Raw genomic sequence first — 20,359 nt, forward strand, 5'->3', positions numbered from 1 at the left:
GTACTCGAATATCTGAGCTTCTTTCTTGCCCCCCGTTAATATTTTTGTTGCGGCGACGTCCCGGGAAAGATAGTGCAACGTAATGCAGAGAGATACGAATGGTTAAGGTGAGTTGGGATCACATGCGCATAATTGTGATATCTGTGTGAATTTTGAGCTCTGGCTCACCTTCCTGACCAGTCCCGAGAATTATCATATAAAGGGTCCTTCTAACAGCAGGAGTGGTGTAATATTTGAGAAGTCGCTTGGAAGTCGCTGGGAAGTTGCTAGGTAGGAATACCTAAGGTAAAGTGGGAAGGAATTATTCGATTGCTTCATTAGTTGGATACAAGAATTGCTTGCACCGGTACACCGTACACCATACACCGGCAGGCGCAAACACGAGAGACGGTTGCTAAGTTCCTAGAGTGGGGAGTAAATTAGTACAATCAATAAAATTCAAGTCTAAAAAGTGAACATTGACAAACACGGAAGAGACAACAGATGTTAAACTAATTTGACTTATTACGTAATTATTAAAATGTACAATGTACCTACTTAACTACCTATTTGATGTACATATACCTATACCTAATCCATAATAAGATATATTATTGGATGGATGGATGGATGGATGGATTCAGCAAGTTGTAACGGTGCGAAACGGTGTGATTTACATCAGTCAACCTTGAAGGATAAGGTTATTGTGTTAGGTGATCCCTTGTTCTCTAAGCAAATCGGGAACCGTTAAAGAAAGTCACTTTAATCCAGGTACCGATTCAATCTATTACAGATCTAGCTTAGCGTTCCTTATTTTGCATGTTAGTTGGTTCGTGCATTTATAGTGGAGCAAATCGGCAGCTACCGTATCCTTGGTGGCAGTCATGAAAGTCGCCTTCATCAATCTTCTTCTTGACAATTGAAGATAACTTCTTCATTAAAAAACGAACCTAAACTCATCAAATCTCAGGTTTTATATTATAGGTTAAGCCATCCAATTTCTATCCTTCTACGATTCATGAACATTCTATAACGCGTTATATGAAGCTTGCCGACGATAACCCTTAGTGTCATCCTAATTCATCTTAATTACCTGATTCACCTTACCAGTTTGAGTCTCATTTTCGGTATCAAGCAACAGGCAACTCGCACATAACTCCAGGCGCAGTGATACCAAACGTCCTACAAGCGCTAGTTGAGGGAGCAAAAAATTCAATCGACTCTACCCTTTACTTCGCATAATAAGAGATTCTTGTTCATTAGCCACATCTCATCCGTCAGCCTTAAAGATGGAGGTTGATCCGGCGAATCATTATTCGTTACGGTTACCGAAACCCAACTACCTCCCTCACAAGGTCGACGTTGACGGGCCTGTGGTAAAGAAATTTAATAAACCTTTAGATCGGCCAAGCGACCTTGAGAATGCAGCTTATCTTAACAAGATCAAACGTTTCGCTCATGAATATGGCATCACAAAGCCGAAAGGCTACACAGTGTCCTTCCATTATAACCCCGAAATGGAGAGGCATCACTTTGGCCAAACACATCCAATGAAGCCTTGGCGACTGACTCTCACCAAGAGTTTGGTCTCATCCTATGGTATGAATTTTGCCATGGAAAACTATACCGCTCGCGCGGCCACATATGAGGAGCTTACGGCATTCCACACAAACGATTACGTCGAATTCCTTGCCTCAGTTGCTCCCCAGCCACTACCGTTAGACGTTGACAATGCTAGTCCTGATCTCAAGTTTAATTTGGGAGGTAGTGATTGCCCACTTTTCGAGGGATTATACGACTATTGTTCCATGTCTGCCGGTGGTTCGCTAGATGCCGCGAGAAAATTGTGCACGGGGCAGTCCGACATTGCCATCTCCTGGGGCGGAGGCCTACACCACGCCAAAAAATCGGAAGCGTCAGGATTCTGTTATATCAACGATATTGTCCTTGGTATACTGCAATTATTGCGCATCCATCCCCGAGTTCTCTATATCGATATTGACGTGCATCATGGTGACGGCGTAGAAGAGGCATTCTTCTCTACGGACCGCGTCATGACGGTCTCTTTCCACAAGTACGACCCCCAAGTATTCTTTCCTGGCACTGGCGCTTTAGAAGACAATGGTCCAAGGAGCGAGCACAACCCGGGGGCGCACCACGCTATTAACGTACCCTTGAATGATGGTATTACGGATGAACAGTACGAGTGGCTTTTCAAGAGCATCATTTCTAGATGTATAGAAAAATTCAGGCCCGGTGCAATTGCTCTACAATGCGGCGCAGACTCTCTGGCTGGAGACAGATTAGGTAAATTCAATCTGCTTGTTCAAGGTCATGCCTCGTGTGTCGAGTACTGCAAAAGTCTAAATATTCCTCTTCTTATGTTCGGAGGAGGAGGTTATACACCTCGAAACGTCGCTCGTGCTTGGGCATATGAGACGGCTGTCGCCATAGGTCACAATAAGACTATCCCCACAGAATTGCCCCTTCACACCCCTTGGCGCGAGCGTTTTAGGCACGATACACTCCTTCCCACTCTAGAACAGATATTGGGTGAGCCTCGCCAGAATAAGAATCCCAAAAAGAAATTAGACGATATCATAGAACACGTCACCGAGCAGCTGCGATTCGTCGAAACCGCACCCAGCGTGCAGTTTTCTACCATTCCGCCCGATCTTGGTCCAATCAGGGATGAGGTAGAACAACGAATCAAGGAAGAAGTTGATGAGAAGGATGAACTTGGGCGAAAACTTCGGGAGGAAGGCATGGGAGATCATATGGAATTATAATTGCTTCTTCCTAACGTCTAGTTCACGACACAACCTAGATATCTTGAAAGAAATCATGAAGAATCGGTCGTAATAGTATTATACTAGCTGAGTGTCTTATTGTATATGCCTCTATTTTCAAGATCCTAACTTCCTAGCGATCTTGTCTCCCATCTTGTTTCACTTGTACATAATGGACAGTACCCAGTTCAATACACACAATGGCTGAATAAAAAAGAATAGGCCTTTACAAGACTCGACCTTACAAGCTCACTCATGTCTCTTGGTGCGAGAAACGCGGTTTTATTCTATCACGCCTTGGAGATCTTGAATCCACCAGGTACCCGCTCTTGGAAGACCCTGTTGGGATCATACTTCGCCGCCGCGGCCTTTATTATCTTGACGTTCTCCGCGCCATACGTGGAGAAAGGCTCTTGGTCATCCGTGCAGTAGTTCAGGTAGAGCCAGTCGGCGTCCTTGTTGATCGACTTAGCGAAGGACTTGACAGCGGCAAGCAGCGCTTTCACCGCGGGTCGGCCAACTTGGTCGCGCAGCTCGAGGGATTGGACTTCTATCCCGATAAGGATGTTGACGCAGTCGCCTGGCAGGTTCTCGATTCCAAGCACGTTTCCACCTTTGGCGGCGGAAATATCGGCCCACGACTTGAGGACCGGCTGCGTGACCATTTGGGCTTTGAAGTTGTCGTCGGGGATCGCCTTGCGGAACTTTTCTATTAGGGCTTCGTACTCGGTAGCTGCTTTGCGCATTACGCTGGCGTCGACCTGTACGGTGATGGCCTCCCAGTTGGTGCTGGAGATGCTAGTTAGCCAAGGAATGAATAGCGGTGGAATTGAAGAATGTTTGACTTACTAGTTCGCCGAGGGGACTACGTAGTCCGCTAGCTTCTCATACAGCGTCTTGACTTTGAAGTCCTCGGGTTTCGAGATAGGGTTCGAGAGGGTTAGGAACTTCTGGAGGGGCTTCGGGTTCTCGACACCGTTGACGTCGGACACGTTTATACTTATCGTGTAGTCCTTCACTAGGGGCGCGTGGTAGTAGTATAGGAAGGCGTAATCATCCGGGTTGGCAGCTAGGTTGCTTACGAAGTCGACGTAAGTGTCGACGATTTGGTCGCTGGTGGTTCTGGGGTATACGGCCATGCCACACCATATTTTCTTTGCTTCCATAGATTCCATGTCGAACCGTGTCACTATACCGAAGTTGAAGGAGCCGCCCTTCAGCGCGAGGTATAGGTCCGGGTTCGTTGTTTTGTTCGCCTGGACTATGCTGCCGTCGGCTAGAACAACCTCGTAGTTGACGATTGTGTCTAATTATTGAGACCCGCGTTAGCGTTCATACGACCCCTTATACCTAGCTTCCACATAGATGCTAATTACTAAGGGGTCACTTACCACAACTCCATCCTTTGCTAGCGATGAAGAATGATATACCACCACCGATCAAAAATCCACCGACACCTACCTCAGCCTCGCGACCTCCGACAACCAGAAGTCCCTCTATTATACTGTTAGATCTTGCTCATGCGCTCGGGGGTTATATAAGCTCTACTTACGCGACACCAGCTCTCTGTAGACATCCTTCCACCTACTTCCAGGCTCAAGCGACACAAGTTTTGTTTCGGGGTTGTAAGTTCGCTTCGTCAGCAAAGTGAGATCGATAGTTACACCGTCTTTGATGTTGTTACTATTATCCACCCACATGTGGCCTCCGCTGTTCAGATGATATTTTATTAGCGTCTTCTTTCGATGGTACACTGGTAACAAGACGATGGGACTCATAGTCGCCTACTCGATACTCACCTTCGGACAGCGAATTTAAGGCCCTCGGTGCTAACCAGAGCCTTTAACGCCTTAGAGACCTCTTCTGTGTTTCGGGGCTGTACGATAGCCCAGGGCCCTAATCGCTGTGAGAACGGTGCCAAAGACCCCTCCTTTGCTTGGTAGGCCTCTTCGCCAGGGACATGTAAGACATCGCCCAAGCCGGCATCCTTCAACTTAGCAATGGCTGACTGCGCGATAGAAGACATGGTGATATCTTTAGACGGGTAAAGGGGTTACATGCGAAGATGCAGGTCCACGCATAATAAAGTGCGAGCGTCACGTCTAATATATGCAGGGTTTTCTACTGCCACCATACAACATCTATAAGCCAATTCTCCCACCAATACCCCGAGTTAACAGGATCCCGCCGCAGAGCGCCTTCATCATATGAGTGGATATCTATGTTTCCGTAGTAGTGAGATCCTACGATTATTTTGAAGAGCAGATCAGACAAGATGGAGCCAATAGTGTAAGAGTATTTCTTCTTATGGGACTTAGTCTCATGTAGGAACGGAGTGGTTCCCCGTCGCAACCCAACACCCGCTTACTCGGATTGAATCCATTCTAAGATTTCCCTTTTATAAAGCGGTTGGATAGAACGTTAATCATGCGATTTAACATACAATTATCTCTAAGGTGAGATCTCGGAGTCTGGATCGTGGTAATTCAGATCTGTTGACGATAATCCCCTTACGTGTCACACATATAGATACCTATATAGTATAATACCATCATACTAGTATAGCAAAAAAGGCTTTCCCCATTTTCGTCCATAGTCCTATTACGACGTTACACCCAAGTTAGGAATAGTCATATCTCACTCTAGCTCAGATAGTCATATCGAGAAAACCGCTGTAGCTGAGGCTAAGGCATCTTCTTTATGCAAGTGATTAATGCATGTCAGATAGATACCGAAGTCCGATAATAGGTGCTTATGTTGTAGATCTATAGTATTATGCCAGTAGCACAATTCATAGAAAATAAATCCGGGCTTACCTTTGTTTTCGGATATAGCATTATGAACTAATCTCGATGAGTTAAATCACGCATTTGAATCTAGACACATGTCTTGACCATATAAGGCAATACACGGGTTTATTGTAAGGTGGTGTGTGTCAACTTTATGGCTAGAGTATAGCAAGTTCGTAATACGTTAACTACTCTTCAATAGACATCGACTAAATTAAAGTTATTTCAACATTAACTAACCCATAACAATTCAAATGAATATAATGTCATTGCTTTAGAATTATTATAATTACCTAGGAAAACGAATACAGTAATTATCTCGTGAGTATGTATATACGGCTATGTACTATCTTACTTGTTTATACAAGTTACTTTAATATAAGAAAGCCGCCGGAAGACTCGTGATCAAGGCAGTGTCCGAACCAATAGGGAAATAAAACAATTTTGGAGAACACCAAGTAAGTACAGGAGGCAGCCCTGCGGGCTGCATAATATGCCTGAGTTTACATAATTGTGTACGTGTCAATCATTGCCCATTGAGTTACTTTTTCTTATTTGGGCGAAAATATTTTTCCTAATTCGGCCATGGAAAAATTTCGACACAATAACCCCTCGTAAACTCGGGCATTGTATAAATTATATGACAGCACGTTTCCCAACACAAGATATTCCATGGCTGAAGGATGTTTCTGTCGACCCCTTAATGTAATTACAAGCTGTATCAAATCGCGATATTAATATATTCATCCTGCTGGTTCCCGATGCTACTACCATAAAAAACATCTTAATGTTTAAATTCTACAAATAGGGGTGGTTTCACGGAATTCGAAAAGCGCCCGGTCAACTAACTCCAAACGCCCCAATTTATTTATACGAATAAGAGAGAGGCCGGTGAGAAGATCTCCACGTATAGGATTGAAGGATCATGGTTGACATCAACTCGACGACTAACTGACGTGTTGAGTTTCCCGTAGTACTTGGTGGCTTGCCGTAGCCTTTGGATTTGAAATGCGTTTGAAGGTTGGAGAAGAAGACGTGAGCTCTCGAGTGGAGGTGGCGATATATGTAGCGCAGGCACGGGGGGCTTTGCGAGCAAGACGTAATAACATGCCTCCGCTGTTGCATGAGTGGCTTATTTAACACTAGACTACTAGACTACTACTAATAGAGTTGGAAGATCGTTGACGTAGATGATCTAATAACGGTATGGGTTGGGATAACACTTATCCTTTCTGTTGAGAATAGGAAGTTAGAAGAAGTATTTCATTCATCTAGGCCCGGAATAGGGGCTAGTTTTCTACTACTAATAACCCTTAGCCATGCTTGAATCTCTTTCTCTCAAAAGTCCGGTCGCCCACTAAGGATGGATAAAAGGTTTCCAGTATAGGTACACATTGAGTACCTCTTACGATACTTCAATTGTATACCTAAAGTCAAATATACAAACTTTATGTCCTTGATAATGAGTGTCTTAAGAGTAGTCAAGTCCCAGATATCTTGTATCAAAACATCAAATCGCGACAGTCTCGCATTCCACAATCTTGTCTTCGTCCTGCTAGTTATGCCATCTACATAAGGGAGCGTATGAAGGATTCTACCTTTGAGCATTGCTACATATCGTTCAGCAGGTACTTATAGCTCTTCGCGTGGGTATTCATCTCTTGGAAACCTAACCGCCTGCCCCTCAGCTTCCTCGTTGCCTGGCGCTTGAAATGGGAGCAGAAACCTCTCCTCACTCAGGTCAAAAAAGTCCTGATAGAACGTCAACTGCGGATCTTGGTTGCTCGTATTATCCGCTTGGCGTCCCGGAACTGGGTCCCATTCTGAAGGACTTGGGCCTTCATAGTTCTCAGCAAGCTGCTTATTGGCAAGTTGGGCGCGGATGAAGTTCTTGGCCTCGTTGAAGAGTGTCAAGTACGTTGGCACACCACGTCGACGACGGACGTTATCCTTTATAACCGAGGTTACGGCGACTATCCATGGATCTTTACCGTTGAGTGCCTTGATGTTGAATTGAGTTTCGTGGCAACCCGTGAGGAGGATCCCTGGTACCGCCTGGAGCGTATCCAGCTGAGTGCTGCCTATGGATGAGGAGGTTGTGATGGTGAGGTTGACGCCCTTCTTAAGATTCTGAGTGTCCCAAATGATGAGCTATGAATAAAACCCAAGATTAAGGAAGCTCACCTTGCTAATAGTACCGGCCAACCAGACGTCGGTCAGGATTCCTTTAGAAGTTCCGTCGTCATTTGCAGCTAGAAACCAACCTTCATCATCATCTCGCGTACTGGACCCATCTTCATCGGGGTATGTAGTGTTACGTGCATCGACATATAAGAAACTCACATCGCCGGCTACGGCGCTTGTACATAGCTCCGTGAATTTCGACTTGAAGTTGGCTATAGTCGGCGGATCTTGTCCAAGAGTGCACTTCTTTGGCCCACTGGGCGGGTCGATATCGAAGTATAAGATCTCCACGTCGTTGCTAGAGAATCCGAGATAGTTTATAAGCATATCCTGCACCTTAAAGATCCCATCGTCGGTTCCTGTCCCATAGCGCACAATTAATGCTTGCATGGACTGTCAGTTGGTGCGTGGGGGGGATTTGGGAGAGAATACTTATCTTCTTCACGCCGAGGTCTCTGAAATCTGTCTGCGCCAAGCTGTACGGGGCTTTAGGGTCGACAACTCCCTCCACGTTGGTCATTTCTAGTAACATGCTGCCATTGGATTTGAGGATTGTGAAATTATATGTGTAGTAGCCATCACCAAATTCTGCCGTTATATTGCCGTCGTCATCCACTTTCACAGCCCTCATGACGGTACTAAGGACATCATTCCCCTTGTGAGTACCATTATGATCCACAGTCCATTGGCGGCTGAGAATTACAGACTGGTCATTGGCGATGTCTCTAGGGATTATCAGTGTTGCCATCTCATTTATGCTGTATGTAAGCCAATCGAGTTTCCCAGTGAAGACTGAGGTAGATGGGATTCTCATAGTATCACCATAGCGTAACGATAACTTGACCGAGGCATGTTTGCCGTTCGGGTCTGTCATAGTCAGAGTTAAAGATTTAAAATCGGCTGAAACGTATCCTTGGAAAGAATAGTAACCGGATTCGGACCGCACGCCATACTCGTTAGTTGTGCTGGTCACGCCAGTGATGGAGCCATTCTGAATGTGGTTTTCCTTCGAAACTCCAGCAGCGCTGATCGACCATTGCCAATATGCGCAAATAGGGTCCTTGAGAGCGAAGCCAGCGGGGAAGACAATTGTTATGCATTCATCTTTTGCGTATTCGTACCAGTTGAGTTTCCCAACGTAGACATGCATGGTTGTTGTATAGTATAAGGTAGAATGACCTTAGAGAAAAGGGGCATAGAAGAAGACACTCTGAGCAGAAAACTGTTCAAATAGGGGGGGAGGCTCGTCTTGGGTCTGGTTTCTTGGTTTACTGAGTCCTATCTGTGTATGGATCCGTGACTTTATACATCTTGAAGTTATCAACTATTCCATTTCTACTCGGCCCATGTGTTTCCATTCATGATCCTACTTCCGTAGCATGTTCGTGTGTATATTGGAAATTATCGTGTCGTTTCTTGATTTCTGCTGTGTAACTAAAACCAACGTCTTATCAGGCTGAAAACTGTAGTATTTCATGATCTTATTAGCTGAAATTCATATGTAATAAGGAATAAGATTCCGAAAAGGGGTGTTGATATAATTGTTCCAGAATAAGACACAATTTACAAGAAATTCATGCAGACAAGCAGACAAGCAGACAAGCAGACAAGCAGACAAGCAGATATGTAGACAAGCAGCCAATATTTCAGTACTCTTTCGTAAGTGGCTTCATACTGACCTTTACAACTTATCGCCATATGCAAGTGCAGGTAATTCATCGCGAAAAAGACAAGCGATATGACATCAGCCAAGTTCTTGGGAACGGCTATCCACCGCCCTCATCCGACCATGCTTCTTATATCCGCCGGAAACTCTGGGGAGTAGATAGTCTTAAGGTCTAGAGAAGAATAAGGTAGAGAGACTGTTTAAGTTGGTATCATGTGTAAGTGCGTAGCGAGACCCCTCGTTGTTGATGTTCAGTAAGTACTTAGAGAGTACCTAGGTACCTAACGTATATGCCAATAGGCAACTGTAAACCTGACTGAACAAGTAAAAACAACTTCTGCATGACCTTGTAGCAAACAAAGATAGAAAAAATAAATAAAAATAATGTGGCGGTACTGGGAATCGAACCCAGATCTACACGGAACACTTGTAGAAACATCCACAACGTGTTGTACTGGCCATTATACTATACCACCTTTCATTGGTTGGTTGCCGATGAGTTTTTTTGACGTTATTATTTATTATATACCTGACGCTTGTGCTACCACTTGCGTAAGAAAAATAAAGAGGCAGAAGCTAAGGGGAAAATAGTGAGAAAAAATAACAGGATGAGAAATGCACCTAAATTGGTGTGTGGGATCTGGTAAGGCTGAAAATTCAATCACACTGTATGACGGATGTTACCTAACTCCTCATTAGACGGATATTCATATTAGCAGACACTTATTTATCTAAGAGCTCAAATTCTTTTAGACCCTAGCTTAAATCTAATACACAATCTAATACACACGCGCGTCGCGGCACCTTTACTATGTACTTAACATACAGATTATAGGAAATATTGATCTCTTAAGGTCCATCATATATAAGCTGCCATGAAACTTAAACCGTCACCTATGTATTCAGCTACAGATCAAATCACTACATCTAAACGTTCAAGTACCACGGCAACTTAAATATTTCGGTGTCATGGCGACGTCTCATAGCGATGTCCGTACTGCCGGGTTTAAGATAGAAATGCTTAACGCCCTCGAAGCCCTTCCGTTGAATAATAACAACTCATCCAATAACTCCAATGAGCTTGAAAGCGCGATTCAGAAATGGATGTCTAATCAACTAGCTACTCCCTTACTCTATGTACTTCAAGACTCATCGAGCACGGATATCTCTATTAACAGCTTGACACCTCCCGACTTGACCCGCTTCTGCTGCCTGCAAAGTCTCGAGCCTCAATATTATTTCCATGTCTTCATCGCCCAAATAGAGAAGCGAGAGATAGGCGCCGAAACTGACTTCATGGGCATTGGGCTTGAAAAAAGCGAAGAGGACACTCTACAACATGGAGCCCAGGATATTGCGGTTGTAGAATGGTCGTTAAAATTAGCCTTCGATGTCTATGGCAATCGAAAACCGCATAGTTTAGACATAAAATCCGATTTAATTCTCCAAGGTGATACTTTTATTGACTGTGAGCCTGACGAGGAAGACGATCTCCCCGAAGGCTATGATGAACCCATCCACCCTGCCGTTAGTCCCGACCCTCCCAAGTTCTATGCTTTCAGATAGCTAACCTTCGCAGTTATGTGGACTCTGCCGATATTATCGATCATCGGTTAGTCTCGCCTAGTAATGGCGTAATACAAGAGATTTTAACTAACATATCTGCAAGGCTCTACTTATAATTCCTCAAGCCGCGATGTCAACTATTGTTCTGAGTAACTTCTTAGAGGCTGGCGATGTGAACCCCATAGCTGATCTCCTAGAATATTTCTCATCAAGATGCAACGTCCCGGCAAGTGACGGCATGTATTTTGAGACGTTAGCTGATCTATGCGGGTATTTGTTCTCGCAGCAGAAAGCGAAGACGCGCCTTAAGATGGAACTCCCTGAACCTACTATCGCCAAAGTCCTCCAAGTAGCACTTGTTTTTCAGGATCGCGGCCTTTTTGAGCTAGTTTGTAATAATATCGAAGTCAATCTTTCGCCTCAATTTTTCTCGTGGATCGCAGTGAAGCTTCAAGGGTCAGAGCTATCACTCACTGCACTGAGGCCGGCGTTAGTTCTTTCGTTCTCGTCGTCTGGGTCATTACTAACAGCTATAGTTTCGACCGTTCTGTTTTAGCACAGCAAACCCTTGGTGATCAGTATAGGTACATTTTAACCTTAAACGCTGCCTGTAATGGGACGCCAAAAGAACTACGGGAACTTGTTCTAAATATGTTGGACAAGATGGTCCAACTTTGCTATACTTCTACGCTCTATGAACAGGATGGCGAAACTCTTGTTCTTATTGCCTGTAATCACCGGGATTATGACTGGCTGTTGAATAAGTAGGCTTCATTCCATAAATAGTCACTCGTGTATATCTAACATGAAGTAGACTGGCCCCCCTGATTTCTAATAGGTGCGATAACGTCGCCTTCGCGCTGGGTTTTAGTTGGCAATTATATGTCAGTGCTCGCCAAGGTAGGTTGGAAGTCTCCGACTCTTTTGGGTTTCTAAAAGATACTATCAAGTCTCTAATCGTGCGACTTGACGTGGTTCGCTTCATTAGCGAACAAGGATTCCAACGTTGGCAACAACAAAGAGCGTCTCGGAGAGGAGATCATAAGCAGCCCAATCGGAATACAATCGCACCGCCTCCTCCGCCGGTCACTAGTGACACATTACTCAATATGTGCAAACTTCTATTTGACCTCGGTATGGAAAGTGATTTGCGTAACCTGGCAAAGAGGTTGGTGGAGCAAAGCGAAAGAATTGACTTGCTCGAATTTGCAGACCTTTACGTACCTTTCGCCGGCGGTTTCATGGATATTCTAGAAAGTCGATCAATATCGGTTGAAGATCCTACATTCTCAACGCTGATACGAATTATCATCCAGTCGTTTTGGACCCGATATATTGTCATGGAAGAGCCGATCCCTACTCAGGTTGAACAAAGACAAACATCTAACCAGAGATTAATCAAGTCCAGCTGGGTTAAACGAGTGGAAAATGTCAGACAACAACTCGCAACTCTCAACCAGAGGAGTTTGCTGCTTATATTAGGGAGGGATTATTATAACATTACTGGAATCGAACCACCTTACTCAGAGTACCCACAACCGGACTTGATAATAATTGAACCATATGCTGTCCCGCAACCCCTGATGTATGCTGGACTGAAGCGCAAACAACTCAGGGATGATGAATTTGCTGATGAGCGACCGGCGAGGAGATGAAGTTGGTGGCTTGCATTTAAAATGGAGTTATTTGGCTTTTAGTTGAATATTTACTAGGTTGTGTTATGTACCTATTTAGATATCATGTGTGACGAGAATTACGGAGGAAAAGGGGCTTGTAAGCCGGGATAGTTACACAGTTACACGGTTACACGGTGCCTATCGTATTAGTGAGGCCCCCGGCCGAAATCTCCACTTTAAGCATGGTCTGTGTAAAACACGACAAAGTCGCGTTTTTAGCGTCGTATAATTACTATTTTAACGCGTTTTAATGATGAAGCCTTGGGATCGTCGACGTCGATGTCTCGTATTACAGAAAATCTCTTGGTGGTACCCGATATACTGAAATGCCTGGTCCGTACAAAATGGAGCCAAACGTAGAAGACCATATCGGTCTTCCGGACAAGCCATTCAAGGAGTCAGACTTGCTCAAGGCGCTTGAATCAATTCATAAAAAGGCCAGCTTCGCATCCATGACTCGAATCAATACTCTCAATCCATATATATTCGTGCAGGATGTTGGAATGATTGATAATCCTCTTTCGGAAACTCAGGCAAAACAAATTGCTGCCAAGTCGCATCAAGCCCCCTATGAAAACAGTAACGAGACAATTGTTGACACGCCGGTACCAAACATATGGGAACTCAATCCGGATCAATTCAAGATAAGAGCGCCAGCATGGCAAACCTACTTGAACAAGGCTCTAGTTTACGTCGCTAGAAAGTTGAACATTACTTCCCCTATTTCTGCGGAGTTGCACAAAATGCTTTTATATGAACAGGGTGCTATGTCTAAGACCGCTCCGGAGTAAGCACCACCCTTTTAAGAATTGACCGGTCATAAGAACTCATCGGCATGTAGTACTGAGAAGATCCCTGGGGTATTTGGGACGCTCGTCATCAATCTTCCTTCACATCACGAAGGTGGGGACGTGGTTGTCAACTACCGCGGCGCTTCAAAGCTATTACCTACTTCGCGGCATGATATGGCGTGCGCTTTTTGGTATGTTGTACATCACTATATCACTTGAACATAGTCTTAATGACTTTCTTGCTAAGGTTTTCCGACGCCTCTTATGAGGTCTTACCCGTCAAGAGCGGGTACAACTGGGTTCTGGTTTATAAGCTTGCGATAGACCCAACGGCTGCATTGCCAACAGCAGCCAGTCGTCTTGAGAACAAGGCGCTTCGTGCGGCCCTCGAGTCGTGGTCACAAGAAGTCAGTAATGGTTCGAGGAAACCTTTGCCTCTTTGCTATGCGTTTGATGTCAATTATACCGATTATTGCGGAGGAGTATCGTACCAAGGGCTCAAAGAAGCGGACCGTGAGCGAGTTAGATGTCTTCGGACCATGTGTACCGATTTGGACTTCGATGTCTTTTTGGCCACTTTAGAAAAAAAAGAGACTCGTATTATCGAGGACAGACGTCGTCCGGATTGGGACATGGGTTGTTATTGCGACCATGACGACGAGGAAGAAGAGGAACAGGAGGATGTTGATTGTGATACAACCGATGAGTTCTGTGATGTGTCCTATATGTTGACGGGGATGGTCGACGTTGAAGGAAGAGTACTAGCCTCGAATTTGAAACTTGATGAAGAGTGCATTTTGCAGGAGAATTCCGTTACTGGCACGCCTTGGGACGAAAAGTACGAAGGATACGTGGGCTTAGCTGTATGCCTCGTTAAATCCTACTGGCTGGTAATGAAACTAACGAAGTGGTAGGGACCTCAACAAACATCTCGGTATCTTACATCAGTAAGTCAACATCATACCGATACAGCATACTAAAGCCTATTCAATTATTAATTACATTCTTAGACATTGGTTATTGTTCCTTGCGAAGGGACAGTCCCATTCATTACTTCATATAAGTTTCATTTCATGGACTGTCTAAGAATTATGGATTTCCGATACGTTTGTGATTTCTTAATTGACCAGTACACAAGCTCTTCAAGAAAAGCTGCGAGACTAAACCAACTATACGAAATTTTCAACATTAACGTCAAACCAACCTATTTCAGAGAAAAGCTTGACCCAGATCATAGTTTGAAAGTCCTTCAACTCTCTGTTCAGAACGAGAACCATAGCTTGTTTAGATTAATCATGACAGAATATAAAGAACCTCCCCCGACTGAATTCTTCGCTTGGTTAGGGCAAGAATATGATAAATCGGCCATCTCTAGCGATACCTTTGAGAAAGTGTGAGGTTACACATAAAGCTATTGGTTGATGGAAAAACTAACTACATACAGATTTCTATACGCCTTCAACCTTCAACCTACAATTCACAAACGATGGACGGCTTTATGCAATGTTAATGTAGATCTAGAAGAGAATGAGGGGTTACGAAACCTTGCCTCTCGAACAATCAACGAGTGCTTGCAAGCTTGCCGAAGGGTAAAGCTCCAAGAGGAAGACGGAAAAGCCCTTTTTAACCTCTCTTTTTATTGTTTGGGGTTTGAATACTTGAAGACGGTGTAAGTACCATTGCTAACACATTTCGGGGCTGATGCTGATCCAATTAGTGTGGTACCTGTGCTGGAAGATTGTAGTAGTTTAACAGCCTTTATTATTGGCTTCCTCCAATCGTTCGACTTGAAATACTCTCAGATTCCCAAGGACGACATACGTGCTGTTTATGAGCGTATAGCACTAGCAGCAATTAACAAGCTCGAGTTGGACGCCCTCACTGCTGCGGAAATTCCCTCCGACATAGGCGTAAATGGCTCTAGAAACACTTCTGGCCCTCAGTACGTGACCTACAAGTCATTTCTAAGGTTCATTTCTACCCTTGTCGAACTCAAGCTTCAAAAACACCTTACCTTGCTCGCTCAGAAGATAGTCGCTCAAGCGGATAGAGTCAAGGGGGAAGAATTAGACCTATTTTGGATACCGCTTCTCCATGGGCTGTTTATAGTCTTCGAGAAACGTAGGGTCCTTCTCTCGGTTCCATACTGGATGCAAATATACCAGAGTTTCTTCAAAGCCTACGTGATGAACTACGTCCTGGAACAGCCGGCGCCTCCATGCTCTTGTCATGACTGCAAATGGAGTTTGGGCGCGCAGTTCGAAGCAGCCATGAATGTCTGGTGGACGCGACGGCTCCACGCAGAATTCTTATTCGAGACCTTTGATCAAGAGATGCTACGAACCGTACTAGGAGACCAGTACGACGACATCATGAGCATGAAAATGCTCAAACGTCAACAACCACAACCTGTCGTATGCAGTACCAAACAAGCCCATCTACAGCAAATCGAATTAATGCATGCCACCTCGCGTGCCCGCAACCCAAACTCGTCCTTAACAACGTCGAATCTATATAATATGCCGCCTCGACCGCCGGTAACATTATCCACCGCTGTTGCCGCAGGGTCAGCCAGGCCCGCGCCGCGGCCACGGCCGACGCCGAAACGATCTATGCTCGACGTTAGCCGAAGCATCAGTGAAAGCGCACGCAAGCGAACAGCACAAAATAGATCATCACCATCGACGCGGCGCGATCATGGCGTTTCGAGTCCAGTGGGTGGCGGTAGCAGTAGCACACCGTCGAGACCGACACAAAGGATTCCTAACCCTATTACTGGAGAGAAGCACAAGTATATCGATGTTATTGATCTTACGGGCGATGACTGAACAAGGCGTTGGTAGGATAGGGTATGGATAGTGTACATCAGGGGGATTCCAGGAGTTTGACTAGAAGTGTCATTTGGCTAGCAATAGTGTGTATTATAATTGTGACGAAACGGGGAACTCTGGAGAGTTTTTTCATAGAATAATGTCAACAGGACTGTTGGTTTATTCATTCTACGAGTATTTTAAAGCAGATAGTAAGCTATCTTATGCGTCCAATGTATACAAATGCTATGGATGTCTACCGAGGTAATTTATGTCATGAACTCATTGCCAGTCTATCGATCAGTTCTGCTGTCACTCTCTCCTAAAGCTTTATACCCCGATCTATTTAGTCACCAATCAGTTTGCAGGCTTAGTAGCCAGGATCTTCTTGTTCGCCTCGTCGGCCCTCTCACAACACTCCTCGATGACCTTCCAGAAAAGCGGGATGTCTAGGCCGCGCGGTATCCGGACGCCCTCACTACCAGGGGGCAATAATGTGGCAATGGTACGGCCGGTCTGCGCGCCACGCTCTCTAGCATCCTCAAGCGTACCTTCGGTTACGACCTCGACTGCGAAGCGCTCCCGTCGATTTGGCCCCTCAGGACTCTTGGGGTCGTAGTCGTAGAACGGGATCTCGTACTCGGTGCCTTCTAGCACGGCCGCTACCGCCAGCGGGTCGTGTAGAGGCGGGCCTTCTATGATGCCGAACACCTCGCTGGAGAGCAGACATATCATAGTTAGTACATCCATACCGAAGATAAATAACAAAGAAAGAAAGACGACGTATAAGAAACCACTCACCGATAAGTACCAGCAAAGAAATTCAACAACTCTAACAACATAACCCTCAAATCCGACTTCCCCCTCCCCTCACGCACACCAGCTCCATCCCCATCCTCAGAAGCCGATCCATACAGCAACACATCCTGAACATCCTTCGTCGCCAGCACAAGATGCGTTAGATCTAGCGGGACAAGCGTAATCTTCGTCGCCAACACGGGGTCCTTGAACAACGCAGCCGCAGCCTCGGGGTCGATCAACACGTTGAACTCAGCCCACTGCGTGTAATTCCCCACGCGCGGCACCCCGTCCACAACGCCCATCACCGCCGGCGTAAACCCACCCCCCACACTACCCCCCATGATCGTCAGCCCCTTGATCCGCGCGACTAGGTCCGGGTGCGCGGCAAACAGCTCCGCGACATTCGTCAGCGCGCCGGTCGCCGCGATCCACGCCGTGCCCGGGGCGCACCCCCGCAGCGCCTGGGCCATAGCGTCGACGGCAGAGACGGGACCCTCGGCCTGCTGTGCGGCGGGCATCGGAGGCGGCGGCGGCAGCAGGTCCGTACCGTCGAGCCCGGTCTCGCCGTGGATGTCGACGGCGTGGACGGGGGGGCGCTGGAGGGCGCGCGCGGCGCCGGGGTATACCCGGACGTCGTGGTGCTTGCCGATGGCGGCGAGGGCCGAGCGCGCGTTGTTAGTGGTGTTGTCTAGGGGCGCGTTGCCGTGGACGGTGCTGAGACCTAGGAGCCGGATGCCGGGGTGGTAGGCTGCTAGGAGGATGGCGAAGACGTCCTGAGGTGGTGAGGTTAGAGTATGTACTTTAGGTAGTTGATGTAATATGTGTACTAGTCTCTATATAAGGTACCTGACATATAGATAGAAAGAGATATTCTATACACAATAAAGTAAAATATGATGAGGCACACCGGTATTACAGCGTCGGGCGCAAATCTCGCGCGGAGCCGACGCCCGTCTGACGCAGGACTACTCCAACGCCGAACCGGCGGTAACCAGGGATGCAGCGGGGTGGCGGCCCCGGGGAAACGAAGTCTCGCTTGAGAAATAGCCCGGCGATTGATTGGTTGGATAAAGACAAAAGGGTGGATGAAATAGAACTCACGTCGTGGCCCGGATCGCAATCCAGCCAAAGTGGGACAGGTTCCGGCATATTTAATATTATAATTTGGTAGTACTCGTTGGAAGGTAGAATGGTTATAGGTTAGATTAGGTACCTAAGGTTAGACGATTAAGTTAAAGAACTAACTTATAGGTATTTTGGCCGGTTGACAAGATTTGGTTTTATGTTCATGCTAAATAAAGACGAATGTCGGTCACGGAAAAGTGGAAAAGGGACGGAAATACGCATTTTTTGGTCTGTGGGACTCGAGTTTGGATAGGTGATAGATAGCCGGCCGTGGGAATTGTTGTTCACACCATAACCATAGTTCTTTTACACTCAATTCTATCACAATAGTCTAAATACTTCTTATTCTTTTGGTATTGATTATTACTATTCGTACCTAGCTTTAATAAGCCAAGTGTCAAACTACTATAGCATCATCCTTTACTAAGTAATCATTCAGCGGCTCGCCGTTTCTCGATGACTCGTAACACATCCGCTGCATTATTGGCATCCCCCTTTCGCTTCTTGGGCCCTCTCTTACGTTTAGGACCGCCTCCACCATGACCCTCATCGTCACCCTCCCGTCCCCATTCTGAAAATTTGACCTTCTGCTCTTCAAAGTCTTCTTCGTCCTCAAATCTACTTGTACCAAAGCCCATATCCATATCTTCTGCGTCGCGATCGTTATTCTGCAGCATCTTCTTTAGACGTTCCGCTTTAGCACTTGCTTCCTTGTCTTCCTCTTCTGTCGACTTGGATATAGGATTTAGAGATGCTGCCTTCTTGAGGGCTGCTTGTATTGCCGGATCAGACATAGACGGTGCCTTAAGCGACTCAGATGACACCAATTTGGTCTTGGAATCCTTAAAGTAATTCCGTGACTCTGTTGTAGTAGCTGGCCGTGGTGGAGGAGGCATGGCAACCTTATCTTCCTGGCTTATGTCGGATGGTTGTGGCTTCTTCGCGGCGGACTCATCGTCTTCGGAGTCTTCCTCTTCTAGCCCAGCAAGAGGATCGTAGTCGTCACCAACATCATCAAAGATGTTGATATCTTCATCATCTGATTCTTCGGCCTGTTTCCTGTACTGCTCTGGAACTTCCATGCCGAGAGGTTTTGCATTCTTATCAGGCATCATCATATCTGTATCTTTCGATGACGTTTCAGCTGTTGCCTGAATCTTGCGAACTTTTCGCTTCTCGTGGCCATCTTCGTCCACCACTATTAATACTTCTCTGCCTTTACTATCTCGCTCTATTCTCATTCCGGGAGTCTTCGCGCCAATCTTCTTGAACTTCGATCCTAGACCCGTATCCTCTTTGGCCTTTGCTGCTTCTCTTGCTGCCTTCATCTCGGCTAGGATCTGGTCTCTCGTTCGTTTCTTCGATGGATTTAGTGGTGCTGTCGATAGTTGTCCTTTTTTTGCTGCTTTCTCTCTTGCGACCGCCGCAACTTCTTTTTCTTCTAATTGGTCCAGCTCTTCATCGATGTCTTCTTCCGGCTCGGATTCCTCTTCCTTCTCGCCGCTATCGCTATAAACATTTTCGCCCTTTCGTACTCGTTCGAGGAGTTTGAAGTCGAGGCCTTTTACTAAGTGAGTGCTAGATAAATCACCACCGGCAATTTGACTCCTGAGTCTGTCGAAAGTCTCTTGGTCGATCTCTTCCTTCTTGAGGGATTCTTCTAGTGCTTTTATTCGCGCTGCTCGTTCATCCTCCTCTTCCGAAGTTCTGTTCTGAGAGCGGTCTACATATCCCTCTGCTAATTTGCTACCCTTGGGATTATATGACTTGAATTTTTTTGGTTGTTTGTCGCCGCCATGGTTGCGTTCTGCTAATTGTCGTGCGAAATCGGATTTATTATGAAGGCCAACTGAGCGACTGGATTAGTTAATAACGTATGCAATGAAAGTTGAGGGATAGTAGACTCACGGCGTCATAGGAATGCTTGACTTCTGTCTAGATCCGAGCGATGCTCCTCGAGGAGTGGCTGCGCCTGGTGATGCGCCATTGCTATTCGGTGATGGCTTAGGGGTACTTGTAGAAACAAGGCGACGGAACTGTTCGTTGTTCATCGTCGCAATGATATAATATGATTTATATTGAAGGTAGTTTGCCAACGCGAAATCAACCAGCTTCGCTCTGAAGTTCAATCCTGCCTTCAAGTTAAAAGAGTCGGGAAATATCGACAATGAGACAATGACCAG

The 20,359-nt window shown here is 45.8% G+C and overlaps 6 protein-coding genes across 6 annotated transcripts; 2 read left to right on the forward strand and 4 right to left on the reverse strand.

Annotated features, from left to right (window-relative positions):
• Positions 1–1,268: 1,268 nt before the first annotated feature.
• On the forward strand, positions 1,269–2,768 carry GL218_07189 (Histone deacetylase phd1; the record flags this gene model as incomplete). The annotated part of the gene is made up of 1 exon (XM_033583936.1): positions 1,269–2,768. One exon carries the CDS (start codon positions 1,269–1,271, stop codon positions 2,766–2,768), a length of 1,500 nt encoding a protein of 499 aa, XP_033433257.1.
• A 290-nt stretch (positions 2,769–3,058) lies between these two features.
• GL218_07190 (Bifunctional solanapyrone synthase) lies at positions 3,059–4,794 on the reverse strand (the record flags this gene model as incomplete). The annotated part of the gene is made up of 5 exons (XM_033583937.1): positions 3,059–3,557; positions 3,618–4,074; positions 4,160–4,264; positions 4,321–4,478; positions 4,568–4,794. The coding sequence occupies 5 exons, from the start codon at positions 4,792–4,794 to the stop codon at positions 3,059–3,061; spliced, it is 1,446 nt and encodes a 481-aa protein (XP_033432999.1).
• Positions 4,795–7,189: 2,395 nt separating this feature from the next.
• Positions 7,190–8,891, reverse strand: GL218_07191 (uncharacterized protein; the record flags this gene model as incomplete). Its single annotated transcript, XM_033583938.1, has 3 exons — positions 7,190–7,687; positions 7,742–8,100; positions 8,174–8,891. The coding sequence occupies 3 exons, from the start codon at positions 8,889–8,891 to the stop codon at positions 7,190–7,192; spliced, it is 1,575 nt and encodes a 524-aa protein (XP_033432998.1).
• Positions 8,892–12,975: 4,084 nt separating this feature from the next.
• On the forward strand, positions 12,976–16,268 carry GL218_07192 (putative 2og-fe oxygenase superfamily protein; the record flags this gene model as incomplete). The annotated part of the gene is made up of 5 exons (XM_033583939.1): positions 12,976–13,436; positions 13,491–13,631; positions 13,688–14,303; positions 14,355–14,387; positions 15,243–16,268. 5 exons carry the CDS (start codon positions 12,976–12,978, stop codon positions 16,266–16,268), a joined length of 2,277 nt encoding a protein of 758 aa, XP_033432997.1.
• A 339-nt stretch (positions 16,269–16,607) lies between these two features.
• GL218_07193 (Uridine nucleosidase) lies at positions 16,608–18,200 on the reverse strand (the record flags this gene model as incomplete). The annotated part of the gene is made up of 3 exons (XM_033583940.1): positions 16,608–16,965; positions 17,052–17,824; positions 18,153–18,200. 3 exons carry the CDS (start codon positions 18,198–18,200, stop codon positions 16,608–16,610), a joined length of 1,179 nt encoding a protein of 392 aa, XP_033432996.1.
• Positions 18,201–18,607: 407 nt separating this feature from the next.
• On the reverse strand, positions 18,608–20,227 carry GL218_07194 (uncharacterized protein; the record flags this gene model as incomplete). The annotated part of the gene is made up of 2 exons (XM_033583941.1): positions 18,608–20,033; positions 20,085–20,227. The coding sequence occupies 2 exons, from the start codon at positions 20,225–20,227 to the stop codon at positions 18,608–18,610; spliced, it is 1,569 nt and encodes a 522-aa protein (XP_033432995.1).
• Between the last annotated feature and the right edge of the window lie 132 nt (positions 20,228–20,359).

Source organism: Daldinia childiae, assembly GCF_008694065.1.
Source record: "Daldinia childiae strain JS-1345 chromosome Unknown Scaffold8, whole genome shotgun sequence".
Lineage (NCBI taxonomy): Eukaryota > Fungi > Ascomycota > Sordariomycetes > Xylariales > Hypoxylaceae > Daldinia > Daldinia childiae.